General features: G+C 55.5%; 1 protein-coding gene across 1 annotated transcript; it reads left to right on the top strand.

Annotated features, from left to right (window-relative positions):
* Positions 1-846: 846 nt before the first annotated feature.
* Positions 847-1,779, top strand: LOC135305557 (olfactory receptor 14I1-like). The gene has a single exon (XM_064429291.1). The coding sequence runs from the start codon at positions 847-849 to the stop codon at positions 1,777-1,779; it is 933 nt and encodes a 310-aa protein (XP_064285361.1).
* The last annotated feature ends 22,234 nt before the right edge of the window (positions 1,780-24,013 follow it).

The following is a 24,013-nucleotide window of genomic DNA, read 5'->3' as shown; positions in this document are numbered from 1 at the left end:
GATGGCAGTTCCAGCTGCAGGGTCAGGCCCAGCCCTTGGGCTCCTCCTGTGCAGGCTGAGCTCAGCACTGGGGTGTCCCAGCTCCCTGTGCCCGGGGAGCTCTGGGCAGGGCAGGCTGTCAATGAGCCAACTCTCCTCAGGCGTGCCATGGACAGGACCCTTGGTGTGTCCTCAGGATGCCATCCAAGCTGTGAGCTGCCTCCAGGGGACACTGGGGGACAGGAGTGTCCTTGGCCAGAGTGGGACTGAGACTCTGAGAAAGGCTGAGCCAGTTTGCTCTGCTGTGGGTCCCTCTGCTCCCAGCTGTGCCAGGCTGATTTCCAGGGGAACACAGGGACTGCCCTGGATCTCAGAAATGGCAGCTGGGGACAGATGCGGTGACAGAGCAGCTCCCCTCACCCTTCACTGAGTCACAGCCACTGCTCTTGCATTGCTCAGTTCTTTCTGATCTCCCTGGGCACAGCAGGAAACCCTCTCAAACTGCCTTTGGCTGTCACCATTCCTTAGCCCTGGGACAGGAGATGCAGCAGAGCTCCTCTGCCTCAGGACCAGTTTGGGCTGATGAAGTCCAATCCCAGGACTGGCCCCTGTCCCTGTTCCCATGACCTCACTGCTGCAGAGCAGAGCTGACCCCTTGGTGTCCATGGGCAGAGCCCCTGCTCGTCACAGCAATGGGGCCAGATCCCAGCAGAGCTCCAGGTACAGGGCTATGAGAAAAGGAAAATTGAATGGCACAGAGCAGCAGGGGGAGGGCTGGGAAAAAGGGCTTGGACATCACACATCAAAGTCAGCCCTGACTTGTCACTCTCTCCTCCTTGGACAAGACTCCATGGGCAGAGTGAACAAATGTCCAACAGCAGCTCCATCAGCCACTTCCTCCTGCTGGCATTGGCAGACACGCGGCAGCTGCAGCTCCTGCACTTCTGCCTCTTGCTGGGCATCTCCCTGCCTGCCCTCCTGGGCAACGGCCTCATCATCAGCGCCGTAGCCTGCGGCCAGCACCTGCACACGCCCATGTTCTTCTTCCTGCTCAACCTGGCCCTCAGCGACCTGGGCTCCATCTGCACCACTGTCCCCAAAGCCATGCACAATTCCCTCTGGGACACCAGCACCATCTCCTACACAGGATGTGCTGCACAGCTCTTCTTCTTTATGTTTTTCATATCAGCAGAGCTTTCCCTCCTGACCATCATGTGCTACGACCGCTACGTGTCCATCTGCAAACCCCTGCACTACGGGACCCTCCTGGGCAGCGGAGCTTGTGCCCACATGGCAGCAGCTGCCTGGGCCAGTGCCTTTCTCAATGCTTTCATGCACACAGCCAATACATTTTCCCTGCCCCTGTGTCATGGCAATACCCTGGGCCAGTTCTTCTGTGAAATCCCCCACATCCTCAAGCTCTCCTGCTCCAAAGCCTATCTCAGGGAACTTGGGCCCATTGCTGTTAGTGTCTGTTTATCATTTGGTTGTTTTGTGTTCATAGTTTTCTCCTATGTGCAGATCTTCAGGGCTGTGCTGAGGATCCCCTCTGAGCAGGGACGGCACAAAGCCTTTTCCACCTGCCTCCCTCACCTGCTTGTGGTGTCCTTGTTTATCAGCACCGGTACATTTGCTCACCTGAAGCCCCTGTCCATCTCCTCTCCATCTGTGGATCTTTCAGTGTCAGTTCTGTACTCGGTGGTGCCTCCAGCCCTGAACCCCCTCATCTACAGCCTGAGGAACCAGGAGCTCAAGGCTGCAGTGCGGAGACTGATGACTGGATGGTTTCAGGAACATTAAAGTGATTGCCGATTTCTGCAAATCACTTGTAATAAAAATCATCTTTGATACTTCTTGTTGGTTTCAATTTGGAGGTTCCTTTTCTTTAAGTTTTTAATATTATCCAGAAAAAAATGTCAGTGTTTGTGCCAGTCTCTCATTTTTTTTTTCTCTCCATCATCCCTGAGATTACAGACTGAGTCAATGAGGGGCTGTGCTCTCCGTGGCTATAAACAAACTAAAGCATCTCCCAGCAGAGTTTTCTGCAGAGATGCCCTTTTGTTGCCTCCTCTGGAGCTGCAGCAGCAATGTCTGTGTGCAGAGCTGGGGCAGATCAGTGCTGGCCCAGCAGCTGTGCCCAGCAGCAGCAGCAGCACTTGGTGTTGCCAGTGCTGCTGCCGTGGCCCTGCCCCGCTGCCCTGGTGGCCCTGGTGTTGCTGCAGGGCCTGAGTGCTCTCGGGGCCGGGCACAGTCCTGGGGGTGGCAGTGCCGGGGCTGCAGCAGGGACAGGCCATGGGCACTGCTGGGGCAGCGCTGACGCCTCAGGCCAGGCCCTGGGGGCTGCAGGCTCCTTGCCCAGGCTCTCTCAAGAACACGGCCAGGCCAATGCTCAGCACAGAAAAGCCCCAGGCTGAGCAGCCCCAGGCTGGCCGTGGGTAGGCTGGGGGCAAACAGCATGGCTGGGGCTCTGCAAGGGCCCTGGGGGAGACGGGAAGGAGCAGCAGAGCAGGGGCTGATCCATCCCCAGTGCACTGCACAGCCCAGGGCAGCGTCCCAGAGCATCCTCATGGAGCTGCCAACAACATCCCCCCTCTGCAGCCCTGGCCTCTCCCCCAGCTCACACAGGTGCCGCATCCTTGCAGGCACAGCCACGGCAGCACTGGCTCAGGAGCCCCTGTTTGCATTGCACAGAGCAGGCAGGAGCACCCTCATGCTGCTGCTGTGGGGACATGAACCTGAGGGAGCACAAATGCCATCAGCCCCTGGGGCCAGCAAGGGCTGGGGGACACCAGGGAAACCACTCAGCTTTGTCCTGGCCTCTGCAGTCAGCCAGAAAGTTTGTTCCAATCAGCTGGGAGTTTCCTGTCCCACTGCAGCTGCTGTTGCTCAGAGCCAGGGCTGCCTGGCAGCCAGCCCCAAACTGCCCTGAGCTTTTCCTTTGATTCACTTTGGCTTTCTTTACACTTCCTGCTACAAACTTCTTCCTCTTGCCCACCACAGGGTGCCCAGAACTGGACACAGCACTCGAGGTGCTGCCCAACCAGTGCCCAGCACAGGGGAAGAATCACTGCCCTGCTCCTGCTGGCCACACCATTCCTGATCCAGGCCAGGAGCCATTGGCCTTCTTGGCCACCTGGGCACACTGCTGCCTCATGTCCAGCCTGCTGTACATCAGTCCCTGCAGGTCCCTTTCATGTCCCCAGCCTGTACCGCTGCAGGGGTTGTTGTGGCCAAAGTGCAGGATCTGGCACTGGGACTTGTTCAACCTCACCTTGCTGGATTTGGTCCCTGGATCCAGCCTGTCCAGGGCCCTCTGCAGAGCCCTCCTACCCTCCAGCAGATCCACACTCACACCCAACTTGGTGTCACCACAGTTCCTTGAGGCCCCAGGTTGTCCCAATGCACTCCATGATTCCATGAGGCCTCCTAGTGTTACAGTGTCCCTTTGGTTCCATGGAACCCTTTGGTGTCACAAACTCCCTTGGATCCTTGGACCCCACAGTGTCACAACGGCACCATGGTCCCCCAAGGCACTGCAGTGTCACAGTGGATCCTTGGTTCCATGGGGTCTGGCAGTGCAGCAATGCTCTCCTTGGTTCCCACAGTCTTTTATGCCTCCCACTCTCAGACAATAGAAGGGCACCTGTAGATGAAGGGGAGTAGGAGTAGATACCTACTCAAGAAGGTAATAATAAAAATTCCTCCTGACCCCCACGCCGAGGCAGGTGCCACTTCAGAACAGGTATGAGCCCCTGGATCTGGAGAGTCAGTCAGATGATTTAAATTATCTGTCCATTGAGCCTCCCAATTACGATTCATCTGTGAGAGGGATCGCCACCTCTAACATCAAAAAGGAACAAAGGGTAATCATGGTGGGTGACTCCCTTCTGATGGGAACAGAGAGCCCCAAAAGTTGACCAGACCCACCCCACAGAGAGGTCTGCTGTCTCCCTGGGGTCTTGGTACAGGATATTACTGAGAGACTGCCTGGGCTGATTCAGCCCTCTGATTATTAGCCACTGCTGATACTCCAGGCTGGCAGTGATGAGACTGAAAAGAGGAGTGTCAGGGCAATTAAAAGAGACTTTAGGACACTGGGACAAGTGGGTGATAGGACAGGGGCACAAGTAGTCTTTTCCTCAGTCCCTTTGGTCTCTGAAAATAACTGTGAAAGCAATAGGAGATGCATTATCAACAAGTGGCTCAAGGTTTGGTGTCATCAGCAGAATTTTGCAACTTTTATGGCACCTGGTCTGCTTGGACGAGGCTTCATCTTTTTGTTAAGGGCAGAAGAATTTTATCTCGTGAACTGGCAGAACTTGTTGAGAGGGCTTTAAACTAGGTCTGAAGGGGGAAGGGGATGCAGCTGGGCTGTCTGGAAGCAGGCCCAAGGGTGGTAAGCCTGAGTTAGGGGTGAAATCAGCAGCCCAGCTGAGGTGCATGGATGCCAGTGCACGCAGCATGGGTAACAAACAGGAAGAGCTGGAGGCCATGGTCCAGCAGCAGAGCTGTGATATAATTACCATCACAGAAACGTGGTGGAATGACTGACATGGCTGGAGTGCTGCACTGGATGGCTACAAGCTCTTCAGGAGAGACAGGAAAGGGAGAAGAGGTGGAGGGGTGGCCCTTTATATTAGGAAGGCTTTGGACACCAGAGGTATTGAAACTAATGAGGATGGAGTTGAATGCCTTTGGGTGAGAATTAGAGGGAAGGCCAACAAGGCTGACATCCTACTGGGAGTCTGTTACCATCCACCCAGGCAGGAAGAAGTGGTGGACAACTCATTCTGTAAGCAGCTAGAGAATGTTTCTGGATCATCAACCCTTGTTCTTGTAGGTGACTTCAAACTCCAAGACAACTGTTGGGAACGTAATACAGAAGAAAAAGGCAGTCCAGGAAATTTTTTGTGTGTGTAGAGGACAACTTTTTGTCGCAGCTGGTGGGTGGGCTGACCAGGGGATGGACTATGTTAGATCTGTTGTTTGCAGAGGTGGGCTGGTGGGAGATGTGGTGGTTGGAGGCCACTTGGGGCAGAGTGATCATGAAATTATGGAGTTCCTGATATTTGGTGAAGTCGGGAGGAGCATCAACAAGGCTTTTATACTGGACTTTCAGAGGGCAGACTTTGGCCTATTTAGGAGGCTTATTCAAAGAGTTTCTTCGGAAGCAGCCCTTAAAAGCAAAGGAGTTCAGGAAAGGTGGGCGTGCTTCAAAACAGAGATCTTGAGGGCACAGGAACAGACTGTCCCTGTGTGCCAAAAGATGAGGTGAGGAGGGAATCGCCCAGCCTAGAGGGGAGGAAGGTTTTGGAAAACTTTAAGAATAAAAAGAGAATGAATCATCTTTTGAAGGAGGGTCAGGTCTCTCACGAAAAATTTAAGAGGGTTTCTAGAGCATGTAGTAAAAAATTCAGGGAGGCCAAAGCTCATTTTGAAATTAAGATGGCGACTTCTGTAAAGGATAATAAAAAATGCTTTTACAAATATATCAATGGTAAAAGGAAGGGTAAAACCAACTTCTGTTCTATATTGGATGAGGGAGAGAACTCAGTAACTGCAGATGAGGAGAAGGCAGAAGTGCTTAACGCCTTCTTTGCCTCAGTCTTTGGTGGGAAGACAGCTTGTCCCCAGGAGAACTGTCCTCTTGGGTTGGTTGATGGTATCAGGGAGGAGAATGGGCTCCCACTATTCAGGAGGAGGCAGTCAGAGAACTTCTGAGCTGCTTGGATGTTCATAAATCCACAGGACCGGAAGGGATCCACCCCAGGGTGATGAGGGAGCTGGCAGATGAGCTTGCCAAGCTGCTCTCCAGCATTTACCAGCAGTCCTGGCTCACTGCTGAGGTTCCAGATGACTGGAAGCTGCCCAAAGTGACACCCATTCACAACAAAGGTGGGAAGAAGGATCCTGGTAATTATAGGCCAGTCAATCTGACCTCAGCACCCACTAAGGAAATGGAACAGTTTATACTGAGTGTCATCACCCAGCACTTACAGCATGGCCAGGGTATCAGACCCAGCCAGCAGGGGTTCAGGAGGGGTAGGTCGTGTTTGACCAACCTGGTCTCCTTTTATGACCAGCTGACCCTCCTGGTGGATGCAGGAAAGGCTGTGGATGTGTCTGTTTGGACTCCAGCAAGGCCTTTGGCACTGTCTGCCACAGCACACTCCTGGAAAAGCTGCAGCCCAGGGCTGGGACAGGAGCACTCTGGGCTGGGTTCAGAACTGGCTGCATGGCCAGCCCAGAGAGTGCTGGTGAGCGCTGCTGCATCCAGCTGGCAGCCAGGCACCAGTGCTGTCCCTCAGGGCTCTGTGCTGGGGCCAGGGCTGTTCAATATTTTTATTGATGATATGGATGAGGGGATTGAGTCTTTCATTAGTAAATCTGCAGACGACACTGAGCTGGGAGCATGTGTCAATCTGCTGGAAGGTAGGAGGGCTCTGCAGGCAGACCTGGAATGGTTGGAGGGATGGGCAGAGTCCAATAAGATGAAGTTTAATAACTCCATGTCCCAAGTCCTGCAGTTTGGCCACAATAACCCCCTGCAATGCTTGAGGCTGGGGATGGTGTGGCTGGACAGTGCCCAGGCAGAAAGGGACTTGGGGGTACTGCTTGACAGCCGGCTGGACATGAGCCAGCAGTGTGCCCAGGTGGCCAAGAAGGCCAATGGCTCCTGGCCTGGATCAGGAATGGTGTGGCCAGCAGGAGCAGGGAGCTCATTCTTCCCCTGCACTTGGCACTGGTGTACTTGGCATTATTCCCCTGGACTGGCACTGTACCTCGAGTGCTATGTCCAGTTCTGGGCCCCCCAATTTAGGCAGGACATTGAGGGCCTGGAGTGTGTCCAGAGAAGGGCAACAAGGCTGGTGAGGGGCTTGGAACATAAGTCCTGTGAGGAACAACTGAGGAAGCTGGGGTTGTTTAGTCTTCAGAAAAGAAGACTCAGAGGTGACCTTATCCCTCTCTACAGTTTCCTGAAAGGTGGTTGTAGTCAGGTGTGGGTTGGTCTCTTTCTTCAGCAACGACTGACAGAACCAGAGGACACAGTCTTCAGCTGCACCAATGGAAATATAGGTTGGATTTTAGGGAAAAATTTTTTACAGAAAGAGTGATAAAGTATTGGAGTGGTTTGCCAAGGCAGGAGCTGAACACTGTGCCGAGGTCCCTACTGTGAAGCCACAGAGGGACACGGCTCCGGGGCAGCTGAGTAGGAGAATGCATTTCACCAGATTTTGAAATGTTCCAGGAAAAAAACCCTAAAAACAACTAGCCAATGTGGAATTAAGAGACCTAAGTGACGTCTGAAGATGAGGAACTGCTAAATATCTGCTAAGATCCTTTTACTTCTCACCCTAACCTGAAAAGGTCTTAACTAGAAAGAGGACCTGGAATGTTAGACTGAAAAAGTGGAATCTCCTAATCTCCTGTGAGGACGGAGGCCCCAGCTCTGCCTGGAGACCAGCGGACAAAGCTGCATCCTCCTCCTCCGTGCCACTCCTGGGAGCAGCGGCAGCGTGGGTGCGACCTGTCGATTTCTCCCCACCTGAGCTGATTCTTTTTAACAAAGGCATTAAAAAAGAGAAAGATCTCCTGTCCTCTTTATTACAAATACCAGATGACAACACTCTTTCACTGATCTGAAAAGGATGACAAATTCAGAAAGTCTTTCCTGGGAGTGATCGCTCTGTTGTCACTCCCTCTGGCTCTGGGGATAGCTGCTGCAGCCACAGGATGCAAACTCTTGGTGTTTCCCAGGTCCCAGTCCGGAGCAGGTTTGAGTGGTTCCAAAAAGGGAAAGGAAAAAACAGTCCAGGGAAAAATGTGGACTGCTTAGGTGAACTAACTAACAAGCAGAAGCAAAAAGCAAAAGCAAAGCAGGAGCACAGCAAGAAGCAAGAGCAAAAACCAAAGCCAAAAAGCAAAAGCTACACTATGTACTTCCCTGTCTCTCTGTCCCGCCAGCCGTGGGGGAGCAGGCTGATAACAAACCAAAACAAACCTTGCTCTTCAGAGCCAGTCTTGAAGGCACAGTACATAATATCCAGCATTAACAGAACACACGACTGGGGATACAAGCATCATAACCTCACCCTAGGACATTCCACCCCTTATCCCCATATCGTCAACATACTAACATAAAACTTCCATCTGTTCCCCCCAAAAATTACAAGCTATACTCATCCTCACCCCACAATCAGATCTCCCTGAGGTACACATTGTGTTTTTCCATCTCTTTGCATTATCCACCATGTGCAACCTGGTCCCTGAGCAAAGACAACCCCACAAATGGGTTTGTCTGTACTCGAGGCAGAATTGATCCACACGGTCTTCCCTAACAAACCTCTGCCATGTACCACTGCGACTTTATCTCCATCTGTTATATTCAGGGACTCAGACTGGGCAGGACCTGCTCGGCTGGTGGAACCTCTAGTGTTAACTAACCAGGTGGCCTTTGCTAAATGCTGCTCCCAATTTTTGAAAGGTCCCCCACCCAAGGCTTTCACCTGGGTTTTTAGTAGTCCATTGTACCTCTCCACTTTGCCCGCAGCTGGTGCATGGTAGGGGATATGGTACACCCATTCAATGCCATGTTCCCCAGCCCAGGTGTTGATAAGGCTGTTCTTGAAATGAGTCCCATTGTCTGACTCAATCCTCTCAGGGGTACCATGCCTCCACAGGACTTTCAAGGCCCAGGATGGTGTTACAGGCCATAGCATGAGGCACAGGGTAGGTTTCCAACCATCCCGTGGTGGCTTCTACCATTGTGAGCACGTAGTGCTTGCCTTGGCGTGTCTGGGGCAGTGTGATGTAGCCAATCTGCCAGGCCTCCCCATACTTGTACTTGGACCACCAAGAACCATACCATAGGGGCTTCACCCTCTTGGCTTGGTTGATGGCAGCACACGTCTCACAGTTATGGATAACCTGAGAAATACTGTCTATGGTTAGATCCACCCCTCAGTTTTGTGCCCACTTAGAGGTGGCATCTCTGCCCCGATGACCTGAAGCATCATGGGCCCATTGAGCTAGGAACAACTCCCCCTTATGTTGCCAATCTAAGCCTATTTACGACACCTCTATCTTTGCAGCCTGATCTACCTGCTTGTTGTTTTGGTGTTCCTCACTAGCCTCACTCTTGGGGACATGGGCATCTACATGACAGGCTTTCACAAGTAGCTTCTCTACCTCAGTGGCAATGTCTTTCCACTCATCAGCAGCCCAGATTGGATTTCCTCTATGCTGCCAGTTGGCCTTTTCTGCCTTTCTAACCAACCCCACAGAGCATTGGCTACCATCCACGAATCAGTGTAAAGGTAGAGCTTTGGCAACCTCTCTTTCAGCAATGTCCAGGGCCAGCTGAATGGCCTTGAGTTCAGTAAATTGACTTGATCCACCTTCTCCTTTGGTAGCTTGTGCATCCTGTCATATGGAGCTCCACACGACTGCTTCCCACTTCCAGTTCATCCCTATGATGTGACAAGAACCATCAGTGAAAAGAGCATAGTGTGTTTACTCTGCTGGTAGTTGGTTGTATGGTGGAGCTTCTTTAGCCCATGTCACATGTTCCTACTCCTCTTCGTCAGTGAGACCAAAGTTCTTACCTTCCAGCCAGTTTGTTATTACCTCCAAAATCCCTGGGTGATTCAGGTTTCTAATAGGGGCGCGCTGTATGATGAGGGCAATCCATTTGCTCCATGGGGCATTGGTGGCATGGTGGGTAGAGGGAACTTTTCCTTTAAACATCCACCCCAGCACCGGTAGTCGGGGTGCCAAGAGGAGTTCTGTTTCTGTGCCAATCACCTCCAAGGCCGCTTGAACTCCTTCATAGGTGGCCAAGATTTCCTTCTCTGTGGGAATGTAGTTGGCTTTGGACCCTCCGTGACTTTGGCTCCAGAATCCCAGTGGTCTGCCTCGAGTCTCCCCAGGCACCTTCTGCCAAAGGCTCCAGGACAAGCCACTGCTCCTGGCTACAGAGTAGAGCACATTCTTTACCTCCGGTTCTATCGTGACGGGGCCAAGGGCTACTGCATGAGTGGTCTCCTGCTTGATCTGGGCAGAGGCTTGTTGCTGTTCAGGGCCCCACTGGAAATTGTTCTTTTTGCAGGTGACCAGGTAGAGAGGGCTCACAATCTGGCTGTACTCGTGTCATGGTTTGAGGCTGGCTCAATGCCAGTGCCCCCCATGAAAATATACTTTCCCTAGTGGCTTCTGTGAGATGTGATCAGGAACAGAGCAAAGCAGGCTCCAACTTAGGAATAAAGGAAACAAACTTTATTAACTACAACATCTAAAAAGGAACAAACACAAAACTAAGAATGAAAACCCTCCAAATACATTTCTCCTCCTCTCCCTCCTTTTCCTCCACAGCATGAAATAACACCATAAATTTCCACACCATCATCTCAGATAAGCAATTTTCAGTTCATCATCACCCCTCAAATAATCAATTCTGAAGTCCATCAGGGAGACAGGAGTCCCGCCTTGCACCATAGGCTTCCCTCGGAAACACAACTGAAACCTCTTGTGATTCCATGTCACTTGTGGCACTGCCTGGAGAACATTTGCCCTTTTGACTTCTTCCCTCCATGTCCACTGCTCTCACCACTGCACATGTACCAGGACTGCTTTTAGGGTTCCCCATTTAAGGATGCTCCACCCAGTTCCAAAAGCAGCAGTCTCTCAACTTCGGGACACCAGTCCCCCCCAGATTTACCCCCTGGGACCGAGGGGCCTCGTGAACAGAGACCTTCCCCTCCACAGAAGACACAGGGCATCCCACACCCTCCTCAGCCATCTCTGTTCACTCCACTGCTTCACTCTTGGCTTCAAGGCATTGCCTCCCCCTAAATGCAGTCTCTGTGTCACAGGAAAAACATAGGTCTGTCCATGACCAAACAAGAAAGAGTCCAGCTCAAAGCCACTCCATCATCTCCTCCCACCTAGGACTCTTCTCACCTCTTCTAACATCTCTCACTTGCACCAGCTTTCATCACACTTGCCCATTTCCTCTGGCTTCATCTCTCTCTCACCTCATTCAGATTCAGGAGGATCAGTATTTGTAAGGTTTCCACTATTCAAGGAAGGGGTTAAAATCTTTGCCTCTGTCTGCCCAGGACTCCCACAGTGGCCAGGAACCTTCTCTCGCCCCATTCCCTGCTTCTGGCCGGCTGTGCTGCCAGTCCATGATACAGAATTTCAAGGCAGCACAGGCACTGGCTCTCTCTCTCTATCTCTCTCCAGGGGGGTAGGAGGGGGGCCCGATGCTTCTCAGGCTCCTCCACCCTTCCATCTTGCAAGGCCTTCACCCCCCTCCTCTGCCCGAGGCTCCGGCCTACCTCACCCGGCCGCATGGCTTCCCTCCCCCAGCCAGCCCCGGCTGGGCAGGGGAGCTCTGAGCTCCTCCACTGACCAGGACCAAAAGAGAGCTCTCCTGGGAGTTCTTGCTTTTAACCCCCTGTATTCTCAGAGGCGGTCCACACCTTCAGTGGCCAAACCAGGTGCCAATATTCCAATCCAAGCACTGATTGGTTTGACCAAAACCTCCCAAAAAACTCACTTCCTTCTTAACCTGTGAGAGGTTGGGAGAAAATTTGCCCTGGTATCATTTTGTCACAGTATGTACCATTTGTAAAGTAACCCCAAAACCACATAGTTAGCATGTGATAGCTCTGAATCCATGTGTCTGCCTTGCAGTGGAAGTTAAAGATCCATTAAATCCTCACCTTATTAACCCATAAAGCAAACTGGATAACAGCCACAGCAGCCTTAGCTATGGTTAGCCTGTGTTCCCAGGGATGTCGGGGTGTTCCTGATGGGGCAGAAGGAAGAGCTCCAGGCCCTCTGTGAGGGTGAGTGAGGGCAGCGGGCTGTCAGCGGGGCTGGCCGGGTGAGCTGCAATGCCTGGGCAGGGAGATGCAATCCCTGCCCCGGCTGCGGTGTGCTTTGCTCCTTTTGTGGACAAGGGGTGGTGTGGGCAGAGCACACACAGATTTTAGGGACATGGGTGAGGGGATTCATGGCCAGCACCTTGCAGCTGATCCCCTTGGCTGCTCTTGTCTTGTGGGCATGGCAAGAGCTGGGTGGGATGGCCCTGGCAGGAAGGTCTCCTTGGATTCCTGAAGATCCAGGTTCTGACAGTGGCTCTGTTCCTCTCTCTTCCAGCCCCTGAAGCTCTGAGTGAAAACAACAGCCCCTCCCACATAAGCATATTTGTCCAGGTGATGTTCCAGGGAAGAGCTGCAGAACTACTTTCATTTGCTGGCTCAGAAGAGCCTGTGTCTCTTTAAGACCTCCAGATCCCTTGGAAGGTGAGACCACCTGGAGACCAGAGGAGACCAGCTGGAGCTCCAGGCACAGCTGACGACTGGCACAGCTGAGCCTGTGGGAAGCTCCCATAGCTCCTGCCTTCTCCCTCCCTGCTGACAGCTGCCTCCCTCCAGCCCTCAGACCCTGCCCATCCCCTTTCTTCCCTCCCAGCTCATCCCTTTGCTTCACCTTCCATTAATAAACAGTTTGGCTTCCTCGCTTTGCCTGCATCTCTGTGGAACTGATGCAATACAAATCCAGAGCCCTGGGACACACAGGCCCCTCCTGCCGTTCTCTTCCACGCCGTGTTTTGTGCACAGACACAGAGGAATGAGGGCAGATCAGGCTGGAAAGATCCCTGTGCTGAAGGTCCAGTTCCACAACACTGTGCAGTTACAGATCTTGCTGAGCACCCTGGAGCCCCTGGACTTTGGAAGAGCCAGCCTGAGGACGCTCTGAACCCAGCTGTGAGGGATTCCATGGCAAGCATCCACAGAGGGCAAAGGAGCTTGGAAATGCTGGATGGTTTCAAGAGCAGCTTCCTGAAAGCACAGCAGTGCTCCATCCCTGCACAGGATCAAGAAGAGGGCAGAACCAGAGACCATCCGGGCTTAACAGAGAGCTTTGGGTGTGCCTAAGAGCAAATGAAGCAGCAGCACTGTGCCCGAGACTCAGAAGTGCGACCGTGCCAGTGCCCGGAGCCCTGTCAGACAGTGCTGGGATCTTGGGTGTGGTTCTGGTCCCCACAGCTGAGGAATGGCAGCCCCAGCCTCAGACTCAGTCAGAAATCCAAGCAAGTGAGACCAGAGGGAGGGCACCCTTCCAGTTTCTCTGGGGCATGGACACCAAACAACCCCTGCTGCTTCTTCCTCCGCCTGTGTTTGGGGTGTGCTGCTGGCAGAGCCAGCCAGGTTGTGCTCTGCGTTCCAAAGCCTGTTAGGAGCAGGCGTGGAAAGCACTGTGTGCACAGCAGAGAGTCCCGGAACATGCTGGCAAGAGCATCCTGCGGGGACAGGGCTCTGGTGTCTGGCTGGAAAAGCCTGGTTTTGCTGCTGTAACCACAGGCAGGAGTTGAGGCAGCTGAAAAGGCAGCGAGCAGTCTGTGTTTGTAGAGGGCCTGGGGCTGCACGCCTGAACCTCCACCTGGAAACTGACTTGGGGAATATGAGCTAGAGCTGGAGTGCCTGTCCTGAAAGGACCTGAAGTCATTCAGCCTTGCCAGCTTTTCTTAAGAGTGTGTTGCTTTTCCCCAGGAAAGCTACACATTTGGGGAAATGCCTTTGGAAGAAAGGGGCTTGCTTCTCAAGGAAAGTGCTTCCCAGGGAGCTCCCAGTGAGGTAGGTAAAAGTGTGCCCCTTTGGCTCTCTGTGCTCCTTTCAGTCCTTGAGGCCTGTTGCACTTGGCAGAGGGGCAGGGCAAGGGAAAAGGCTGTGAAGAACAGGTTTGGCATCTGCCTGGACCTGTGGAGACCTGCAGCAAAGTGTGTTCCCCCACCTTGGGCAGAGGTGTGAGCAGGAGCATCTCTGTCCAGCCACGAGCCCCAAAGCTCTCTTTGAGAGCTGTGAATTAAAAGGCCTTTACGCCCACACTTTTCACATCTTCCCTGTCTGCTGTGTTTCAACTCTTGGCAAGATGCATTTGCCTCTAGCTTGGTGGAAGCTGCTGTGGCCCAGGGCCAGCACAGAGCTGGGCTGGCTGGGTCAGGCAGCATGGCAAGTCTTGGTGTGTCCCTGGCCTCAGAAAAGGCTTGGAAGCTTTGCCTCCCCAGGTGTCCTGCTCGTTGGCTCTCTCTGTGCATCTTGGAGAGAACAAGGTAGGCATTTCTGGCAGCTGGGCATCAGCAGGTTTTAAACTGGGGCCGTGTTGTGGAGCGAGCCCTGCTGAGATACCCTGAGAGGAGCCCAGTGCTCCTTGCTCCCCTCTGCTGACTCATGAGCGTTTGTCTGGTTTTGGGATGACCCTGGCTGTGTCAGAGGGTGCTACGTGGACACGAGACAGCCGGTCCTGTCCCGCTGGGTCCCAGCAGTGCCTCGCAGCAGTCCTGCATCCACATCAGGATGCTGGCCAAGAGAGGTCTTGGAAGCTGAGGCAGCTGATTTTAAGCTTGTGCAGGTACCTACATGTCAAGGCCAACGGTGTTCCCTCAGGATACAGCAGTCCTGAGGGGTCTCCCTCATTCAAAGAAATTGGCCCTTTTATTGACCTGGCAGGAGGGCAGGAGTCTGCCCCCATTAAAATATTTCTCTGCCATGTATAAATTTCAGTGGGTTGATGTAGGAATTGTATCAAACATATCATCCATCTTTATGCTGCTGAGATGATTTGATTGGCAGGGGGTTCAAAGTACACTGTGTCAGATTCCTATACTTGAAGCTGATGTCCAGATACTGGCCAGAAGCAGTCTCGATGCCCTAAAAAGCACAAAGTCTTCCTCATGCCTTCTCTGCACTGGGCTGATTCTGTATTTCCCCTTAGTTCTTCTGGTAGACTATGTCTAAAGCTTTTTCCCAAGTCACTTTCATGTCAAGTTAGGCCAGCCAGGTTTTTCTTATGCTAATTGGTGCTAAGTACTTATGTCTGTCTGTGCTAATTACTTGTTTACTAATGTGAATGCCTTGTGCTTACTTATGTCAAACAAAGGCCTTGTTTCATTGCCAAAGGTGCCTGAGGCTGCCTGCTCCTTGTGGCACCTGTAGCTTTCCTGTGGAATGTTCTACCTGCCCAGAGAGTAAAGAGGGAGCTGGAGAAAGAGCTTGCCAGGCTGCTCTGGATCCCTGACCAACAGTCCTGGTTAAGTGGAGAAGTCCGAGCTGAGCAAAGGTGCCAATGGAACAGCCGTGCACAGGAAGGCTCGGTGGGAAGGGTGATCCAGGAACCACAGGCCTGGCAGCCTGAGCTGCCACTGGGGAAGGCCTTGGAGCAGATCCTCCTGAGGGCCATCCCACAGCACGTGCAGGGAACCAGGGCGTCTGCTGGAGGGTGGGAAAGCTCTGCGGAGGGACGGGGACAGCTGGGGGTCCTGGCGGGGTGTTAACAGCTTCTGTGGGGGAGTTTGGGGAGTTGGTGTTGGTGGGGTGTTGGAGAAGGCGTCGTCTGGAAGGTGAGAGGTCTTGGCTCTTGAGTCAGTTTGAAGGCAGCATCTGTGGTTTGGCACAGCTTTGGTTACGGAGGGCAGAAAGACTATCTGTGACTTTTCCTCTTCATGGTCCTGATTCTCCTGCAGGGAACAAGAGGGGAGAGCTGTACTTTACTGGCCACTGAGATAACTGTACCAGGGGGAGGATTAGCCCTTTTGCCATCTACTCATTTGTTTGGGCTACTTTTGTAACACTGAGTGGACTTTCATTTCTTGAGAGCTTTTATTTCTTAAGAGAATTTGGATAATATCATGCTTTCACAGAAAAGGATGTTTGCAAACCAAAGAATGGCCCCTTTTTTTGCCTCTGTGTAGTGTTATGTTCTGTAAAGTGACTCTCAGTGGACGAGGTTAATGCAAATGAGTTGCTGCTTTGAGATGGGAAGCAAAATTCCAATTCTTCACCTTCTCAGGTCATCCCAATCAATTTGGGAAGTTTGCAACTTTTTGGAACTACTTGAGTTGAGCAACGGGAAGTAAAGCTTTCCTGAAGTGAGGCTTGTTAAATGCCAGATTCTTCTGTGCCTACCCCACTAAGGTGTTTTTGTGCTGAAGGAAATTACTTCAATAAGAAAAATAATTTCAGGATGTAGGGCTTCTGACTGAGACAAAGTGTTGCCAGCAGTTGTTCCGAGTGCTCCTGCCAACAGCCCCTGCAGGAAGGAGCACAGCCCCCAGTGCACATGGGCTTTGGCTGCCCCAGGCACAGAAGCCCCCCGGGGGCACAGGTCTCTGGGGCAGGAGAGGGACAGCAGCACTGCCAGGGCTCAGGGGGTAGCAGGTATGCTTGGGCAGGGACTCTGCCACACCTGCTGATGTCAGTGCTCCCCTGGCTCCAGGGGTCAGAGCAGCATTTGTGCCCTGGCCCACACATTCCTTGTCTGGGTCACACCTGCGGGTTTAGGATGGCCACCAGCCGGGACGTGTCCCAGGGAGGCCGTGCCAGCTTCTGTGGAAGGCCCCGTGCCCTTCCCGGAACGGCTGTGTCGGCAGCCCTGGGGGCTCCTTCTGCTGCTCTGAGCCCGCAGAGCAGGGCAGTGTTTGCTGATGGTTTGAGCCATTCCTAAAGACTCTGTCGGGCTGTCTCAGACACTTGGGACCAGGGATTCCTTCCAACCTGGGCCACTTTGGGTGGGCTGGGGGTGGCCCCAGGGCAGGGGGCGGTGTGCGCAGGGGCCCTTTGTGACACAGTGCAGCATGGTCACCGTGGCATGGAACGGGTGTCCAAGAGCTCTTTGTGACACGTGGTGACATAGGAGCTGGAGGTGACAAGACCACGCCACAGTGCTCGGAGCACACAACGGGACAGAGCAGTGCTGTGAGGAGTCCCAGCACAGCACACTCGTTCGTGTCTGACCCAGAGCCTTTCCGAGACGTTATTTCTGCAGCTGACCTCGAGGCCAAACCACAGGACTTGCTGAGCCCTGGCCTTCCCGAGGCTTCTCTTCTGCAGGTGCCCTCGAGGGCAGACCGTGGGACTTGGTGTCCTGGAGGCATCTCCTATCCCTGCCGCCGGTGCCCTCGAGGCCAGACCACAATCCTTGACAGGAGTCTCCTGTCCTTGTGGCAGGAGCCCTAGAGACCAGAGTGCAGGACTTGCTGTCCTGCAGCCTTCCTGAGGCTTCTCTCTTGAAGGTGCCTTCCAGGCACGACTGCAGGACTTGCTGACTCTGAGGTTTTCCGAGGCATCTCTCCTGCAAGCAGCCACAAATCCAGTCACTGACATGGAGCAGAGACCCCCAAAAGTGCCTAAGCTGGCCTGGGTGGAGGAGGAGGAAGAAGGCCCTGGAGCTGCCCCAGCACAGGAGACTGAAGAGGTGGTGCCACTCGAGCTGCCACAGGAGGGTGAGTGGCAGAGCTGGGCCACAGGACTGGTGCCTGCAACCAGCTTGGCATCCCGTGGCATCCCATCCCATCCCATCCCATCCCATCCCATCCCATCCCATCCCATCCAATCCCATCCCATCCCCTGGGGACATGCCCATGGACAGGACGGAAGAGGGGCCAGGCAGACACCCCACAGCAGCCATGCTCCATCCCCTGGGGCATCCCAGGGCTGTCCCTGCCTGGAGAGCGCAGGGCTGGGCTGTGTTCTCTGGCCTCTCCCGCAGCCCCTCAGCTCTGGCTGCGCTCGCTCTTTGCCAGATGCAGCCGTGGGGCAGACACAAGAGCAGGACCCTGCCCGTGGCCGCTTCCGCAGAACAGCGCAGGTACCTGCAGCCATCCCCACCTGGGCTGGGCCTGCTGTTACCACGCTTGGAGCATTCTGTGGAACATCCCTGGCTTCTTGCCCTTCTCCTACAGCTGGTTTGCAAATTCATCAAGCGAATTTGGCAGGAAGAGACCAGCACCATGGGCACTGGGCTCCGAGCATATTCGCACATCTTCAAAACCAAGACCAGTGCTGCCCTGCTGAGTATGCTCGTACAGGAGGGGTTTTGCAATCCAAAGCAAGTAAGCAGCCTGTGGCCAGGTTTTGATCCTCCCAGGAAGTGCTTGGCCTCCCAAGCCACACCTGCTGGTCGCTGGACGCCTTTGAGGCCATGGCAGTGTGGTGAGAAGGGAAGCACTTCCCTGGGGAAGCTGGCAACATTCCTCCCTCTGGCAGCTTTCCAAGTCTCCCTGTGCCTTCTCCAGGTGCCCGCCATGGTGAGGTACATCCACCAGTGGCTCATGGCCAATCAGTTTGTAGAGCACAGGCTGAACAGGACCCTGCTGTATATCACCAAAGCACAGCCAGCTGATGTAGTCATGACACTCCTGCGTGTGGCCCCATCCTGTGACAGGTATGGGCCCACCTGCCCAGAGGGCTCAGGGCTCCCCAGCCCATCAGCCTGTACAGCCTCTCCCAGGTGTCTGACCAACAGAGACTTCGAGGGCTCTCTGGCTGCTCCCTTTGCCACCCTGGCACGTCAGTCCCCGAGCCTGCTGCCATGCCCCCTCGCTGCCCCTCAGGGGCCTGTCCCCACAGGGCTGGGCTGCCTGGCTGCTGCTGGCCAGGGACAGTGGACAGAGGCAGAGCTGGCAGCCAGTTCAGGTCCCCACTGCTGCCCAAGCCATGGTGCTGTGTCTGAGACCCCCCTGAGACAGAGCTCTAACCCCACAGAGCTGCGTTGACCATGTGGAACAGCATCATGTGCTCGTCCAGGACTGCGGAGCCTGCGCTGCTGATACTCCTGGATGTGCTGAGGAGATGGCCCGAGCACAGCACGTGCACCTCGGATGGGGACAAAACGGGTGTCTTTGTCCTGGCTGTGAGTTTCTGCAACTGGCCTTTGCTGGCCCCAAAGCCGCCTCTCCAGCAGCTCTCCATCCTCCTTCCCCCACTGCATCTCCCTGCCTCAGGCGCTGGGCTGAAACCTGGCCTCGGGGCAGCTTCAGGGGCACCAGGCCCGTTGCTCCCCCTGCCTCTCTCCGGGCCTCTCCCTCCCCTGCTCAGGCCCTGCCACACGGACACCTCAGCACTGAGCGCTATCTCGGGGGGCTTTGCAGGCAACTGTGGTGATGTGGAAGATCCTCCAGGTGCCCTGTATCCCACGTATTGTGATGGTGTATTTCCCCCGCCTCTTTGTGCATCTGCTCTTCCAAGTGCTCTTCAGCACTCTGGATATGCCAGAGGAGGTCGATACCTTCTGGAAGGGATGCCAGCAGCAATACGGCCTTGCCATCAGCCCCAACAGGTGCTCCATCCCACTCCTCCTGTCCCTGCCACATCCCTGGGCAGGAGCCAGTGCTCCAGCGTGACCTGGGCTTTGCTCTGCACGCAGGTTTGCAGTGCGGACCCTGATGTCCCTGCTCTGCCGAATGCAGCACGAGGATGTGGTGGTGGCAATGGAACGCAAGTGTGGCTGGGACACGCTGCTGTGTGCTGACACCCACCACTATGCCGTGGGTCTGCTGGCCAGGTGAGACTCCCTTCTCCCCGCTGCCTCTGACATTCGTGCTCTGTGCCCAGGGAGCCCCACACAGTCCCTGTGGTCATGAACCACAGGGCCTTGTCACTGAGGGACAGCCAAGCAGAGTGGAAAAGGCTGGGAGAGGAGGGTGCCCATAAGGAGCCGCCTCCCAAATAGCCCAGGGCCCTGTGCAGGATGCTGGGGAAAGACCAGACCTCTGTGAGTCAGTCCTGGCAGAGGTCTATCCCCCAGCCCACAGTCTTGGTTACTTTTTCTCCTGCCAGGGAGATGTCCTGTGTCTCCATCCCCTTGCGTTCCCAGATCATTCGCTACCTGCTCCGGCTGCTCAGCACCCAGGAGCCACGCTGGGAGCTGCCTGCCCTGGCGTTCCTTGCGGAGGTGAGCCTGATGGCCAGTGCTGCCTCACTGAGCTGCCTCCCAGCTCTCTGCCCTCTCGTAGCCGCAGCTGCCCATGCCCTGTGGTGCTGCCTGGACCCAGCCCTGTGCGGTTCTGGGCTCCTGCCGGCCGGGTCCCCTGACACTGCCCTGTGCCTTTCAGGTCCTCGAGTTGCTGGACTTGAGTGAACATGGTGCTAACAGACTCCAGCAAATCTTGTCAAGGCAGCTGCGGAGCGAGTGCAGGGAGAGGCGTCGCCTGGCACTCAGGGTCCTTTTTGAGATCATTGACGATCCCTCAATGGTGAGAAAGGGGGAGCGCCTGAGGCTGAGCTAGAAAATACATCTCTTGGGCTTGGCTGGGCTCTGGGAACTGGGGCAGATGCTCCCAGCTCTCTTGCCTCCCGGTTCAGCTGCCTGAGTGCTTCGGGACAGACCTTTAGCCTCTGAGCCCTGTGGCAGCAGGATGGATGGTGATTCACAAACTTGTGTTCCGCACAGAGCAAAAAAATGTGGAGCCTGACTGAAAGTCTTGTGGAGCCCCTGTGGGACGCAGATGGAGAGATAGTCAGCATGACAGTCATGCTACTCAGCTTTATCATCTTGGACAATGACATGCTGATACCCAGCCCCATGGCACTGCAGCTGGTTGAGGCGCTCCTGCCACTCTTTGACCACGTAAGGCTCGCTGCCCCCAGCCACGGCCACTGGATGCTGCCCAGACACTTTTTGCCCTGTGGATTTGCAGGCTGCGCCAAGCTGAGCCCTGTGCAGCTGATGCTGAGGTCTTTTTTTCTTCCTTTGATACAGGAGAATAGCCATGTGCAGCTGCTCTCCATACTGCTCTTCCGAACATTGGTGACTCTTCCACAGGAAAAGGAAAAAAAGGCCCTGAAGACACAGCTGCGCCAGAGCCTGCTGCCACTCTTCTTCCACTGCCACAATGAGAATCAGCGTGTGGCAGAGGTGAGGACTCGTGGGCTGCTGCTGTCCCCCTGGCAGGGGGCTCGGCTGCCTCCTGCCCTGGCGCCTGCCAGGCTGCAGCCTCCTCCACGCCTTGGCACAGGGACGCGGGTCCTGCACCCTGGGCTGTGGGGCCATCTCCGCGTCTCTGCTGCTCTCCAGGCCTCTCTGGAAATGCTGCTTTGTGTGGTGGAGTTCCTGAAGAGAAGCAATCTTGAAAAACTGGTGAAGGACAAGAAGCTGTGGAAGTTCACTGAGTGCCTGGTAAGGACGGGCTGGAAGCCCCAGCCTCAGCCTGGAGAAGGCCCCTGAGCGCGGTGCTCAGTGTGCGGCGCTGGCAGCTGTGCCCCTGCCCGCTGCTGCACCCCGAGGCCGCACGGGCTCTTCTCCAGGCTCCTGTGGGCCCGAGCCGGGGGCCGATGGAGCCTTGGCCTGGCGGGGCTGCGGGATGGGATGGCAGTGCGGCTCCCCGGGCAGCAGCCGGCCCTCTGCCCCCTCCAGAGCCCGGCGCCAGCGGCTGCTGGCCGCGCCTCTGGGCTGTGCGGGCAGGGGAGGCCGGGGCTGGGCACAGGGAGTGCCTGGCCGAGGGGCTGAGCCCGCGCCAAGCCTTCCCTGCTGCTGCTCTCTGCAGCTGGCAGAGGACACGAGCCGAGCGGCCGAGCACCTACGCCGGGCCCTGCCGTACCTGCGGAACCCACAGGAGTCCCTGCGAGAGGCGGCCATCAGGTTCATGGGTGAGCCACGAGCCCATGGCCATTTTATCTGCTCCCTCCCCGGCCCGCCGCAGCTCAGCCCCAGCCCCGCCCGCTGCCCCGGCAGCGCCGTCCGGGCCCAGCGCCGTGGAGCCCCGCCTGGGTTCAGCCCTGCTGCTGCCCTCTGGCAGCCGTGCCCTCGGGCGGCAGCGTGCGGCGTGGCCCGGGCTGAGCCCTGCCGGGCCAGCAGGGCGTGTGGCCGCAGCGCCGGCAGCGCCGCTGGCAGGGAGCTGTGCCGCTGGCGCCGTGACAGGCTCTGTGTTCCCAGGCGTGGCCGGGCGGCACCTGAGGGGGAAGAGGGAAGAGCTCCAGCTCATCTGCAGCGGTGAGTGAGGGCAGCGGGCTGGCAGTGGGGGCTGGCAGTGGAGGCAGCTGTGAGCCCTGCCCCGGCTGCCGAGGGCTCTGCTCCTTGTGCAGTCGAGGGGCAGCGTGGGCAGAGCACACAGACATTTCAGGGCCATTGGGGCATTCGTGGCCAGCAGTTTCGGTCTGATCCCGTTTCTCCCTGCTCCCTCCTGGCCATGGCTAGAGCGGGCTGGGATGGCCCTAGCAGGGGGCTCTCCTCAGGTCCCTGCAGATCCAGGATCTGACCATTGCTCTGTTCCTCTCTCTTTCAGCCCTTGAACACCTGACAGAAGACATCAGCAGTGCCGTGTCAGACGCAGCACTTCAAACATTGTATGTCCTCCGGGCACTACAGAGTGGCCGATATTCCATCTTCCAGAGGCTGCAAAATCAATTCCGCAGGGCATGGAGGACACGGCCTCGTCTGTCAGGGCTCGGCTGGCTGTGCTGCTGGAGCTCTGCAGAGAGCTGATCCCAGAGGCTCTGTCTGCTGGGCTCACCTGAGCCAGCAGGAATTTTCCATTTCTTTGAGATTATTCTTTTCTTCTTCTTGTTTTTTCCTTTAGTATATGAATATAGGATGTGTTGTAATAAACAGACTCCCAGGAGCTTTCTTTTGCTGCACAGGGTCTGCAGGGCATAGGGGAAGAGGGGGAAAAGGGTGTCTGGGCTCAACAAGCTGCCCAGGCGTGCAGTGTTGCAGATAAAATGGCCAGAAGCCCCTTGGCCTTTGGTGGGTCTGCTGAAGCCTTTGTGCTGCCAACAGAGCAGGTGGGCAGAGGCCGGAGCTGCAGGGATCCCTGTGAGACCGGTACCTGGAGATGGCCACAAGCCCTGTCCCAGGCAGGAACCGCCATGTGTGTCCTCCTGCCTGTGTGCTGCTGGCTGCATTGCTGAGGGCTCCCAGGTGCCTCTGGATGGGGCTCCTCTGGAGCTCCTGGAGTGCTGCGGCGCTACTGCCGGGCAGCTTGGCCGGGCTGGGGGAGACCCTGAGGGGACGAGGCCATGAAGGGATGAGGGGCAGCAGAAGCCCTGACAGGACAAGGCAGTGGGAAGGCACAAGGCGGGTGGGTGAGGGACTGGGTGGCTCTAACGTTGGCCCGGGGGTGGCAGTGGGTTGGAGACAAAGAGACCACTCACCCTGATTTTCATCTCTGCAAACAGAGAGCGCTTATTCTCAAGCCCTTCATTATAAAGAGCCTTTGAAAAACCCAGTCTGGAAAATGTCATGGGTCTGATCTCTACGCCCCTTCAGATTCTGGGCAGTGAAATGCTGCAGCCTTGGGAGAGATGTGACTGGGCGAGGCCCTGTCAGTCACACCAGGGGCTGGTACCGTCACACAGTACAAGCCAGCCTGCGCTGTGACACACAGCAACAGAGTGCAAGGCACAGCTCTGGGTGCTCCCCATGAACCTCAGCTCTGGGAGCGCTGTCTGCCCCAAGCTCCAGGGGCTGCAGTGGGAGCCTGGCTGGGCTCTGCCCTGGGGCCATCCTGCAGGGACAGCTGGAAACAGGGAGCATTCAGCTGCCACAAACAGCCAAGCCAGGGCTGCAGGGCAGCTGCTCCAGCCCGGACTGCACTGCTGTGTGCTGTGCTCTGGGGCTGGGGCTCCCCACACAGGGGACTGGAGTGCCAGAGGAGACAGAGAAGCTTCAGCTTCAGCCTCACTGAGGTGGCTGCGTGGGCTGGGAAGAGTGGGGAGGCTCAAGGGGATTCACAGAGCTCATCCTGCTGCAAGGACAAGGAAAAGGGAGTGGGAACTCAGCAGTGAGGAGAGCTGAGGGCTGGAGAGTGGCTCTGAATGACACTAAAATGCCACTGGATGTCTGAGACATTGCTGCTCCTCAGCCAGTGACAGCATGAGTCCCTAAACCTGGGGCTCAGCCCTCCTTGTGGTCAGGGGCAACAAGGAAGGCCAGCAAGTGATGGAGACAGCAACGGGCTGGGAATTCACTGGGGGAAAAAAGGGAGCAGTTGAGAAGTAAAAGGCAGCTGGGGGAGTGAACTGTTCAGAGAAGGGCTGAGCTACTGCTTGAGCAAGCTGAAAAATGTCATTTGGAGTCATCCCAGATTGATTTGATTTCAGAAGGTATTGAATAAGTTTAATTTTTGGGAGGTGTCACTCTGCAAACTTGAGCTGTGTTGCCAAAATGCTCAAGCAAGTCTGTGCTGCAGGTGACACCATTTCTTCTTTGGCTGATTCCGGCCCGGTGCTGAGCTCCAGCAGAGCCCTGG

This window comes from Passer domesticus, chromosome 8 (genome assembly GCF_036417665.1).
Source record: "Passer domesticus isolate bPasDom1 chromosome 8, bPasDom1.hap1, whole genome shotgun sequence".
NCBI classification, from domain to species: domain Eukaryota; kingdom Metazoa; phylum Chordata; class Aves; order Passeriformes; family Passeridae; genus Passer; species Passer domesticus.
Note: the sequence above shows the minus strand (reverse complement) of the source record. Positions and strands in the feature narration are given on the sequence as shown.

Excerpts from the sequence above, each read along its gene's own strand:
- LOC135305557 (XM_064429291.1), top strand. The coding sequence starts at position 847 with ATGTCCAACAGCAGCTCCATCAGCCACTTCCTCCTGCTGGCATTGGCA.